Source organism: Rhinoderma darwinii, chromosome 13, assembly GCF_050947455.1.
Source record: "Rhinoderma darwinii isolate aRhiDar2 chromosome 13, aRhiDar2.hap1, whole genome shotgun sequence".
Classification (NCBI taxonomy): Eukaryota; Metazoa; Chordata; class Amphibia; order Anura; family Rhinodermatidae; genus Rhinoderma; species Rhinoderma darwinii.
The window spans coordinates 12,803,528-12,817,055 of NC_134699.1; the positions used below are offsets into that span (position 1 = coordinate 12,803,528).

At 35.5% G+C, this 13,528-nt stretch overlaps 2 protein-coding genes across 10 annotated transcripts in view; one reads left to right on the top strand and one right to left on the bottom strand.

Moving 5' to 3' along the window:
* The window catches only part of GNAS (GNAS complex locus), a 143,842-nt gene extending 133,951 nt beyond the window's left edge, over positions 1 to 9,891 (bottom strand). Inside the window, exon 1 of the mRNA XM_075846892.1 lies at positions 9,504 to 9,891. Within this exon, the coding sequence (XP_075703007.1) occupies positions 9,504 to 9,729 (226 nt within the window). The 5' untranslated portion in view covers positions 9,730 to 9,891. The remainder of the gene's footprint in view (positions 1 to 9,503) is intronic.
* Positions 1 to 13,528, top strand: part of LOC142666727 (piezo-type mechanosensitive ion channel component 2-like) — a 224,171-nt gene that overhangs the window by 90,150 nt on the left and 120,493 nt on the right. The gene's annotated exons all lie outside the window — the stretch shown is intronic.

Genomic DNA, 13,528 nt, shown 5'->3' on the forward strand with positions numbered 1-13,528 from the left:
CATTATATTGACTATGATCATTCATATTACTGATAATGCTGCATTATATTGACTATGATCACTCATATTACTGATAATGCTGCGTTATATTGACTATGATCACTCATATTACTGATAATGCTGCGTTATATTGACTATGATCACTCCTATTACTGATAATGCTGCGTTATATTGACTATAATCATTCATATATCTGATAATGCTGCGTTATATTGACTAGGATCATTCACATAACTGATAATGCTGCGTTATATTGACTATGATCATTCATATAACTGATAATGCTGCGTTATATTGACTATGATCACTCATATATCTGATAATGCTGCGTTATATTGACTATGATCACTCATATTACTGATAATGCTGCGTTATATTGACTATAATCATTCATATAACTGATAATGCTGCGTTATATTGACTAGGATCACTCATATTACTGATAATGCTGCGTTATATTGACTATAATCATTCATATAACTGATAATGCTGCGTTATATTGACTATGATCACTCATATTACTGATAATGCTGCGTTATATTGACTATAATCATTCATATTACTGATAATGCTGCGTTATATTGACTATGATCATTCATATTACTGATAATGCTGCGTTATATTGACTAGGATCATTCATATAACTGATAATGCTGCGTTATATTGACTATGATCACTCATATTACTGATAATGCTGAGTTATATTGACTGATCATTCATATAACTGATAATGCTGCGTTATATTGACTGGGATCACTCATATAACTGATAATGCTGCGTTATATTGACTATGATCACTCATATTACTGATAATGCTGCGTTATATTGACTAGGATCACTCATATTACTGATAATTCTGCGTTATATTGACTATGATCACTCATATAACTGATAATGCTGCGTTATATTGACTATGATCACTCATATATCTGATAATGCTGCGTTATATTGACTATGATCATTCATATAACTGATAATGCTGCGTTATATTGACTATGATCACTCATATTACTGATAATTCTGCGTTATATTGACTATGATCATTCATATAACTGATAATGCTGCGTTATATTGACTATGATCACTCATATTACTGATAATGCTGCGTTATATTGACTATGATCACTCATATAACTGATAATGCTGCGTTATATTGACTATGATCACTCATATTACTGATAATGCAGCGTTATATTGACTATGATCATTCATATAACTGATAATGCTGCGTTATATTGACTATGATCACTCATATTACTGATAATGCTGCGTTATATTGACAAATCATTCATATAACTGATAATGCTGCGTTATATTGACTATGATCATTCATATAACTGATAATGCTGCGTTATATTGACTATGATCACTCATATTACTGATAATGCTGCGTTATATTGACTATGGTCACTCATATAACTGATAATGCTGCGTTATATTGACTATGATCATTCATATAACTGATAATGCTGCGTTATATTGACTATGATCATTCATATTACTGATAATGCTGCGTTATATTGACTATGATCATTCATATAACTGATAATGCTGCGTTATATTGACTATAATCATTCATATAACTGATAATGCTGCGTTATATTGACTATGATCATTCATATTACTGATAATGCTGCGTTATATTGACTATGATCATTCATATAACTGATAATGCTGCGTTATATTGACTATGATCATTCATATTACTGATAATGCTGCGTTATATTGACTAGGATCATTCATATTACTGATAATGCTGCGTTATATTGACTAGGATCATTCATATAACTGATAATGCTGCGTTATATTGACTAGGATCATTCATATAACTGATAATGCTGCGTTATATTTACTAGGATCATTCATATTACTGATAATGCTGCGTTATATTGACTAGGATCATTCATATAACTGATAATGCTGCGTTATATTGACTAGGATCATTCATATAACTGATAATGCTGCGTTATATTTACTAGGATCATTCATATTACTGATAATGCTGCGTTATATTGACTATGATCATTCATATTACTGATAATGCTGCGTTATATTGACTATGATCACTCATATAACTGATAATGCTGCGTTATATTGACTGATCATTCATATAACTGATAATGCTGCGTTATATTGACTATGATCATTTATATAACTGATAATGCTACGTTATATTGACTATAATCATTCATATTACTGATAATGCTGCGTTATATTGACTATGATCATTCATATTACTGATAATGCTGCGTTATATTGACTATGATCATTCATATTACTGATAATGCTGCGTTATATTGACTATGATCATTCATATTACTGATAATGCTGCGTTATATTGACTATAATCATTCATATTACTGATAATGCTGCGTTATATTGACTATGATCATTCATATTACTGATAATGCTGCGTTATATTGACTATGATCATTCATATTACTGATAATGCTGCGTTATATTGACTATGATCATTCATATTACTGATAATGCTGCGTTATATTGACTATAATCATTCATATTACTGATAATGCTGCGTTATATTGACTATGATCATTCATATTACTGATAATGCTGCGTTATATTGACTATAATCATTCATATTACTGATAATGCTGCGTTATATTGACTAGGATCATTCATATTACTGATAATGCTGCGTTATATTGACTAGGATCATTCATATTACTGATAATGCTGCGTTATATTGACTATAATCATTCATATTACTGATAATGCTGCGTTATATTGACTATGATCATTCATATAACTGATAATGCTGCGTTATATTGACTATAATCATTCATATTACTGATATTGCTGCGTTATATTGACTATAATCATTCATATTACTGATAATGCTGCGTTATATTGACTATGATCACTCATATAACTGATAATGCTGCGTTATATTGACTATGATCATTCATATTACTGATAATGCTGCGTTATATTGACTATGATCACTCATATTACTGATAATGCTGCGTTATATTGACTATGATCACTCATATAACTGATAATGCTACATTATATTGACTAGGATCACTCATATTACTGATAGTGCTGCGTTATATTGACCATGATCATTCATATTACTGATAATGCTGCGTTATATTGACTATGATCACTCATATTACTGATAATGCTGCGTTATATTGACTATGATCACTCATATAACTGATAATGCTACATTATATTGACTAGGATCACTCATATATCTGATAATGCTGCGTTATATTGACCATGATCATTCATATAACTGATAATGCTGCGTTATATTGACTATGATCATTCATATAACTGATAATGCTGCGTTATATTGACTATGATCACTCATATATCTGATAATGCTGCGTTATATTGACTAGGATCATTCATATAACTGATAATGCTGCGTTATATTGACTAGGATCATTCATATATCTGATAATGCTGCGTTATATTGACTAGGATCATTCATATAACTGATAATGCTGCGTTATATTGACTATGATCACTCATATTACTGATAATGCTGCGTTATATTGACTATGATCATTCATATATCTGATAATGCTGCGTTATATTGACTAGGATCACTCATATAACTGATAATGCTGCGTTATATTGACTATGATCATTCATATAACTGATAATGCTGCGTTATATTGACTAGGATCATTCATATATCTGATAATGCTGCGTTATATTGACTAGGATCATTCATATAACTGATAATGCTGCGTTATATTGACTATGATCACTCATATTACTGATAATGCTGCGTTATATTGACTAGGATCACTCATATAACTGATAATGCTGCGTTATATTGACTATGATCATTCATATTACTGATAATGCTGCGTTATATTGACTATGATCATTCATATAACTGATAATGCTGCATTATATTGACTATGATCATTCATATATCTGATAATGCTGCGTTATATTGACTATGATCATTCATATTACTGATAATGCTGCGTTATATTGACTATGATCATTCATATTACTGATAATGCTGCGTTATATTGACTATGATCATTCATATTACTGATAATGCTGCGTTATATTGACTATGATCATTCATATAACTGATAATGCTGCGTTATATTGACTATAATCATTCATATTACTGATATTGCTGCGTTATATTGACTATAATCATTCATATTACTGATAATGCTGCGTTATATTGACTATGATCATTCATATTACTGATATTGCTGCGTTATATTGACTATAATCATTCATATTACTGATAATGCTGCGTTATATTGACTATAATCATTCATATTACTGATATTGCTGCGTTATATTGACTATAATCATTCATATTACTGATAATGCTGCGTTATATTGACTGATCATTCATATAACTGATAATGCTGCGTTATATTGACTAGGATCACTCATATAACTGATAATGCTGCGTTATATTGACTATGATCATTCATATTACTGATAATGCTGCGTTATATTGACTATTATCATTCATATAACTGATAATGCTGCGTTATATTGACTATGATCATTCATATATCTGATAATGCTGCGTTATATTGACTATGATCATTCATATATCTGATAATGCTGCGTTATATTGACTATGATCATTCATATAACTGATAATGCTGCGTTATATTGACTATAATCATTCATATTACTGATAATGCTGCGTTATATTGACTATGATCATTCATATAACTGATAATGCTGCGTTATATTGACTATGATCATTCATATATCTGATAATGCTGCGTTATATTGACTATAATCACTCATATTACTGATAATGCTGCGTTATATTGACTATGATCATTCATATATCTGATAATGCTGCGTTATATTGACTAGGATCATTCATATAACTGATAATGCTGCGTTATATTGACTAGGATCACTCATATAACTGATAATGCTGCGTTATATTGACTAGGATCACTCATATAACTGATAATGCTGCGTTATATTGACTAGGATCACTCATATAACTGATAATGCTGCGTTATATTGACTAGGATCATTCATATTACTGATAATGCTGCGTTATATTGACTATGATCACTCATATAACTGATAATGCTGCGTTATATTGACTATGATCATTCATATTACTGATAATGCTGCGTTATATTGACTATGATCATTCATATTACTGATAATGCTGCGTTATATTGACTATGATCATTCATATTACTGATAATGCTGCGTTATATTGACTATAATCATTCATATAACTGATAATGCTGCGTTATATTGACTAGGATCATTCATATAACTGATAATGCTGCGTTATATTGACTATGATCACTCATATAACTGATAATGCTGCGTTATATTGACTATGATCATTCATATTACTGATAATGCTGCGTTATATTGACTATGATCATTCATATTACTGATAATGCTGCGTTATATTGACTATGATCATTCATATAACTGATAATGCTGCGTTATATTGACTATGATCATTCATATAACTGATAATGCTGCGTTATATTGACTATGATCATTCATATTACTGATAATGCTGCGTTATATTGACTATGATCACTCATATTACTGATAATGCTGCATTATATTGACTATGATCATTCATATTACTGATAATGCTGCGTTATATTGACTATGATCACTCATATTACTGATAATGCTGCGTTATATTGACTATGATCACTCATATTACTGATAATGCTGCGTTATATTGACTATGATCATTCATATTACTGATAATGCTGCGTTATATTGACTATGATCATTCATATTACTGATAATGCTGCGTTATATTGACTATGATCATTCATATAACTGATAATGCTGCGTTATATTGACTATGATCACTCATATTACTGATAATGCTGCGTTATATTGACTAGGATCACTCATATTACTGATAATGCTGCGTTATATTGACTATGATCATTCATATTACTGATAATGCTGCGTTATATTGACTATGATCATTCATATAACTGATAATGCTGCGTTATATTGACTATGATCATTCATATAACTGATAATGCTGCGTTATATTGACTATGATCACTCATATAACTGATAATGCTGCGTTATATTGACTATGATCATTCATATTACTGATAATGCTGCGTTATATTGACTATGATCACTCATATAACTGATAATGCTGCGTTATATTGACTATGATCACTCATATAACTGATAATGCTGCGTTATATTGACTATGATCATTCATATTACTGATAATGCTGCGTTATATTGACTATGATCATTCATATTACTGATAATGCTGCGTTATATTGACTAGGATCATTCATATAACTGATAATGCTGCGTTATATTGACTATGATCATTCATATTACTGATAATGCTGCGTTATATTGACTATGATCACTCATATAACTGATAATGCTGCGTTATATTGACTATGATCACTCATATAACTGATAATGCTGCGTTATATTGACTATGATCATTCATATTACTGATAATGCTGCGTTATATTGACTATGATCATTCATATAACTGATAATGCTGCGTTATATTGACTAGGATCATTCATATTACTGATAATGCTGCGTTATATTGACTATGATCATTCATATTACTGATAATGCTGCGTTATATTGACTATGATCATTCATATTACTGATAATGCTGCGTTATATTGACTATGATCACTCATATAACTGATAATGCTGCGTTATATTGACTATGATCACTCATATAACTGATAATGCTGCGTTATATTGACTATAATCATTCATATTACTGATAATGCTGCGTTATATTGACTATGATCACTCATATTACTGATAATGCTGCGTTATATTGACTATGATCACTCATATTACTGATAATGCTGCGTTATATTGACTATGATCACTCATATAACTGATAATGCTGCGTTATATTGACTATGATCATTCATATTACTGATAATGCTGCGTTATATTGACTATAATCATTCATATTACTGATAATGCTGCGTTATATTGACTATGATCATTCATATTACTGATAATGCTGCGTTATATTGACTATGATCATTCATATTACTGATAATGCTGCGTTATATTGACTAGGATCATTCATATAACTGATAATGCTGCGTTATATTGACTATGATCATTCATATTACTGATAATGCTGCGTTATATTGACTATGATCACTCATATAACTGATAATGCTGCGTTATATTGACTATGATCACTCATATAACTGATAATGCTGCGTTATATTGACTATGATCATTCATATTACTGATAATGCTGCGTTATATTGACTATGATCATTCATATAACTGATAATGCTGCGTTATATTGACTATAATCATTCATATAACTGATAATGCTGCGTTATATTGACTATGATCATTCATATTACTGATAATGCTGCGTTATATTGACTAGGATCACTCATATTACTGATAATGCTGCGTTATATTGACTATGATCACTCATATTACTGATAATGCTGCGTTATATTGACTATGATCACTCATATAACTGATAATGCTGTGTTATATTGACTATGATCACTTATATAACTGATAATGCTGCGTTATATTGACTAGGATCATTCATATTACTGATAATGCTGCGTTATATTGACTATGATCATTCATATTACTGATAATGCTGCGTTATATTGACTATGATCATTCATATTACTGATAATGCTGCGTTATATTGACTATGATCATTCATATTACTGATAATGCTGCGTTATATTGACTATGATCATTCATATTACTGATAATGCTGCGTTATATTGACTATAATCATTCATATTACTGATAATGCTGCGTTATATTGACTATGATCATTCATATAACTGATAATGCTGCGTTATATTGACTATGATCATTCATATATCTGATAATGCTGCGTTATATTGACTATGATCATTCATATAACTGATAATGCTGCGTTTTATTGACTAGAATCATTTTATTGGCTGGGTCAGTTTGAGGCCCCATACACACTTTTCATCCATCTGTAAATACTGTCCGTAAATACGGATCCGTAGTCATCCGCAACTTATCTACGGAACGGTATTGGCAAATACGGTCTGTAATGCATCCGTATATACGGATCCGCAAAAAGAAAAAGAAAACCACAAATGATGTGCAAGATCTGCAAACCTGGCGTCGCCTAGCAGCGCTTCCGTAATTACATGCACATCCGTAGCCGTCCGTAATTACAGAAGCGCCCATAAACTTTTATGGGGAGTCTGTGCCGTAATTACGGACAAGAATAGGACATGTTCTATATTTTAGGGATCATTTCTATGAAACGGACACCCAGCCGCAAAAATACGGAAAGGTGTCCGTAGCCCATGGAAATTAATGGGTCCATAATTACGGATGAAAAACACGGTCGTGTGCATGGGGCCTTATGGAGTAGAACATTTTGTAACATTTTTGAAAATGAACGACCACATGCAAAAAAGGTAAAAAACGACGGGCAAACACTATATCAATGAGGTGCCATATTGTGCTCCATAGCTTTATACAGTCCGCACCAATTTTGAGTGCCTCTTTATCTTCTTTATTGCTACTTGACATTTGGATCTATATATTTTACCAGGAGAAGATCCATAGTGATTGCAGCCACGGTTTGCGCTTCTAGCCCCAATGCCCTTACCCATGACACCCCTGCCCTAAACTGTCATTGTGCGGAGAATAGGAAGTAGTACTGTAGTAATAGATCATCCTCTCATACAGAAAGGGTGTTGGACTTGTGGGAGAGTATTGTAGCTCAGGACAAATCCTTTTACAGCAAGGAAGAAAAGTGCAAACTAGGTGTGCCAACCAGCCCTTACCTACTATCTGTAACCGGAGCAAAGAGTAATAAAGTCCTATATGTATTGTCCCGAATACTGACGCAAAGATGATCCCAGCCTAGATAAAAACGAGTTTACAAATGACAAATATAATCTCATTCTCGGTGGTGATTGTAAAAACAATGACGACAAAAAACTGGGACCTGGTTGAAACTCTACTGCCAGCTCCTTGTGACCTTGTCACTTTATCTCCTGCGATCCAGACAATGAAATGTAAGCTTGACGGAGCAGGTATATATTAGGATAATTATGGTTACTAATAATAATCTCTCTGTGGTTCTAGCTGATACAATCAGAGAACATTTACTGACATTCTTTGGTCATGAAGCTTGCAATTTACAAGATTACATCACGGTACGGATCACCAAGGCATAAATCAATGACTTATATGTTCCTATGCCAATAAGTGAACCTGTGCTGATACGTCCATTGGGACCACCAAGGTTTTCCGGCACTCGTATACTAAAATATCTGTAAAGAGCCACAGGCTGCATTGGCATAAATACACTTACACCAACTTTTTGCAAAGTTAAGGAGGATACGGCAGCATGAAGACATACGAAACTATTCCTAGGCGATGAAGTTTACAACTGACTCCTGTCCCTGTATATTCTACTACAGTTGGACGTTTCTTCTTTTCTCTTACTCCATAGTCACATGTTTTTACATATGTCAACTCACCCAGGAGTAGCAGTCGGTGTATCTGCTTGTAGACTCTTTTTTCTGCCCTTAGCATATCATCAATAATTCTGCTCCGTTTCTTATCCGCCTTCTGCTGGGTACGCAGTTTTGAAGAATCTGTGTCAGTATTACATCCATCATCATTACCTCCAGACCCAGAATCGCTAGTACAGGAGAGTGCATGATCTCCTAACAGCCTGGGCCTGAGGCTGGAACACATCCCCATAGTGATACAGTTGAGGGACAGTTCTGTAAAAAAAGTTTTAATATCCGATATCCAACATAGTCCTGATCACATAGAGTTCACCCCAGAGGCGGCTGTATGCAGTTGTCCTCGTCCCAGTGTGTAGTGTTCCCTCTCTTACCGTATTCCAGTCTTTTCCTCCTCTTAGCCTAGCCTCCCGGACACTGTCCCTCTCCCTCCCTCCCTATTTCTCTCTCACTGTTAATTTGTTTGAGAAGCAAAGGAGAAACATAGTCTTTACTACCACGTGACTATAGAGCACCCTGTTTACCGTAATGTTCAGAAACCCAGGTCCCTGCAAGGGAATCCAGGTGGCAGCTGATCTAACCAACAGAACGAAGTGGAAATTTTACACTTCACCTTTCCGTTCCCACAACTAATACCATAAGGCTCAATGCACACGATGCGTATAACGGGCGGCAAATCCGCAGTAGTTTTCACATGGAAATCGACTCGCGGTGCGGATTTTTAAATCCGCAGCAAGTCAATTTATCTTGCCTTTCCACTTGTAAATTGTATCTGCCTAGCGCAGAGAAAAATCGCATGAAAACGCGCAGATTTACGCATCAAGACTTAAAAAACGCACTGAAGAAACGTGGGATCTGGTGCAGTATTTACCTGCGAATTTCCTGCGGTTTTGGTGAGTACTTTCCGCCTACAAAATACGCAACGTGTGCACGTAAGCCTAACTCCGGGTTCTCACGTAGGGTAAACGCTGCGGTATTTTCGCAACGGAATGGTATGCGAAAATTCCGCAGCATTACAGTAGCAGCAAAGTGGGTGGGACTTAGTAAATCTCATGCCCCCCTCAGCGGAAAAAAACCATGCAGCGTAAACGTTAATAAATTGACCTGCGGTGTGGAATCTAATTCTGCAGCATGTCAATTTATGCTGCGTTTTCATTGATTTTCTGCTGCGGGTTTTCCTCATTGAATTCAATGGGGATGCAAAACCCGCAACAGAATGCCAAGTGTTGCGACTTTTGCATAGATTACACCGCAAAAATCGCAAACGCCAGAAAAACAAAAACATACTTACCCAGAACGCTTCTCCTTCTTCGTGCAGTCCGGCCTCCCGGGATGATGTTGTATCCCATGTCACATGACCTGAAACATCACCCAGGGAGGCCAGAGCAGACTTCAGAGGGGGGGGGGGGTGAGTATGTGCGTTTAATTATGCAGCGGAATCTCCGTCCGAAAAATCGCACCCCAATGTGGTAGGATTTTTTGGACGGAAAGTCCTACAGGTTCTAGGTCGGATACGCTGTGTGGTTTTTTTGCAGTGTATCCGTCCTATGGGAACTCGCCCTAAGGGTATATTCCCACACACAGGATGCGCTGCAGATTTTCTGCAACGGAAAATCTGCAGCAGAATCTCTAGAAAAACACTGGTAAATCTGCCACAAAAATCTGCACCAAATAGTGCGTTTTACCTGTGGATTTAGCGTTAAACATTGGTTATAGCAAAGTATATGGACACCTGCGGATTTACAGCAGGTTTTACTGCATTTCCGCTGCGTAAGCCGCAACAACATAAATCTGTTGCGGAATTTCTGCTCGCCATTGAACAAAAAATTAAAATTGACCTGCTGCGGAATTTAAAAATTCACCCAGAACACTTTCCGCAACGTGGGCATGACATTTTCTAAATCTCATCCACTTTGCTGCTACTGTAAATGCTGAGAATTCCGTGGCGGAATTTCCGCAACATTTACGCTATGTGGTACCCGGGCTAAGGGAGATTTAAGTCCGGTATCATGGAACTAGTGATGATAGCCGAGTAAAATGATCCAATCTGTACCCTGAAAACATTACTAGATCCCTACAGAATTGTTACAAGGATGAATTGTGGGTTTTTTAGGTCGTTCTGATTTCATTGCACTCCAGAAACTTGGCAGGAGGGGTTAATGCTGTTTACCTGGAGCAAATATTACATTGCACATACTCGCAGCAAGGGTGGACACCATTATATACAACTTTGCAGCTTGTCAGATAGATTCAGGAGCGAGACCGTGACATACGAGATATATGGAAATCGCCCTATAAATGTATAAATCTGCACAATATGTCCCTAAATAACATGAGGCAGAATAAAAGTGACCTATAAGGCTTCGTTCACATCTGCGTCGGGGCCCCGTTCATGGGTTCCGCCGGAGCTTTCCATCAGGGGAACCCATGAACGGAATCCAAACTGAAACTAACCATAGGTTTCTGTTTGCATAACCATTGATTTCTATGGTGACCGATCCCATGCAAATGGTTTCCGTTTGTCCCCGTTGTATAAGGCTATGTTCACACGCTTAACAAAAAACGGCTGAAAATACGGAGGTGATTTCAAGGGAAAATAACCTCTGATTTGCAGCCTTTTTTAAGCAACTTGCGTTTTTTTGCAACGTTTTTTTACGGACGTATTTGGAGCTGTTGCACTTCTTTTGAAGAGGCGTTTTTTTTACGCGGTCATTTTTAAGAACTGGTCCATAGAAACTGGTCAATCACAATGACTGAAGGGCGGAGAGGAGGGAATAAATACGCCACTCGGGATTTGCATAGCGCCAGAGTATTTCCATATAAATAAATAAATACATACATGAGCCAGACAGATAGAATTTTATTGTTGAATTAAAAAAAAAAAAAGCTATTTGCCAACTAGTGGTTTTATGTGGAACTACAATCGTTATATCTTATAAAAAAATTTTATGCTTGAATTGCATAACAACATAAAGGCAGACATGGAGGGAGAAAAATTGCGGACCAAAGTACAGCGCTGCTAACATCAATTTCAAGTCCAGACAAAGAGGTGATAAATGGGATTTATTGGGTTTAAAACAATAAAGGCAGTTTGAGGCTACGCGTTTCGACGCTGGACTAGCGTCTTCATCAGGCCAACATTAAGGCAGGGACAAATCACGTGAAAATGCAACTTCACTTATTCCCTATGAAAGAAATCAATTTTGCAAGCAACAAAATTCCCAACCATGCCATAACAGTCAAATTGTGATTTTTGCCACAATTCTCTGAAAATTGCTGCGAAAAACCTGCTAATTGGCCGTGATTTGTGGACACACAAAAAGAGACGCCGCAGCAGTTGGAGTTTGTATAATATGGAATGTTGTACATTAAGTATAACAATATATTTTTACGATTATTAGGAGTCCCTTTCAGTTCTATGACCGGTCTAATTGTCCTCACCCTGCGGCCCTGTCCTTTTATACGGTCACAGAACTCCTTGGAGACTTCTAAGACGCACACGGGACGTTATGTTGTGGTTTTTCCATTTGCAGCAGATTACAGTTCCAGCCCGGTGCTGAGTATTTTCCACGCGGAGATCAGAGCCTGTTGTGGATTTTCAAATCTGCAGCATTCTCACCCTGTTACGGATGTTCACGGTGGATTTTGCCCTTCTCAATGTAGAAGGGGTGAAATCCGCAGCAAAATCTGAACGTAACACACAGTAACGTGTGCAGATTTTGCTGCGGATTAGCTGCTGGAAAATCTGCAACAAATCCGCCGTGTGCGGGTACCCAAATTTTCTTCCAGTTCACAGGAGGGGGTGCAGTATCTCCTATATAATCACTTAGGCACGTCAAAAAGTAGAACTGTTGGAGGTTAGTGGAATGGGCCCTATCGCTGTTCTGATAGTTTCGGCTTTGAACCTGTAGATTTCTGGAGCGACGTTGATGGCCGTTCCATTGTGTTCTTGTACTTTTTATCTAGTAGTCCCGCACTGATGCAATGAGAAGATTTATATACCTTTTACGATCCCTTTCTTCTCCGCTCACTCA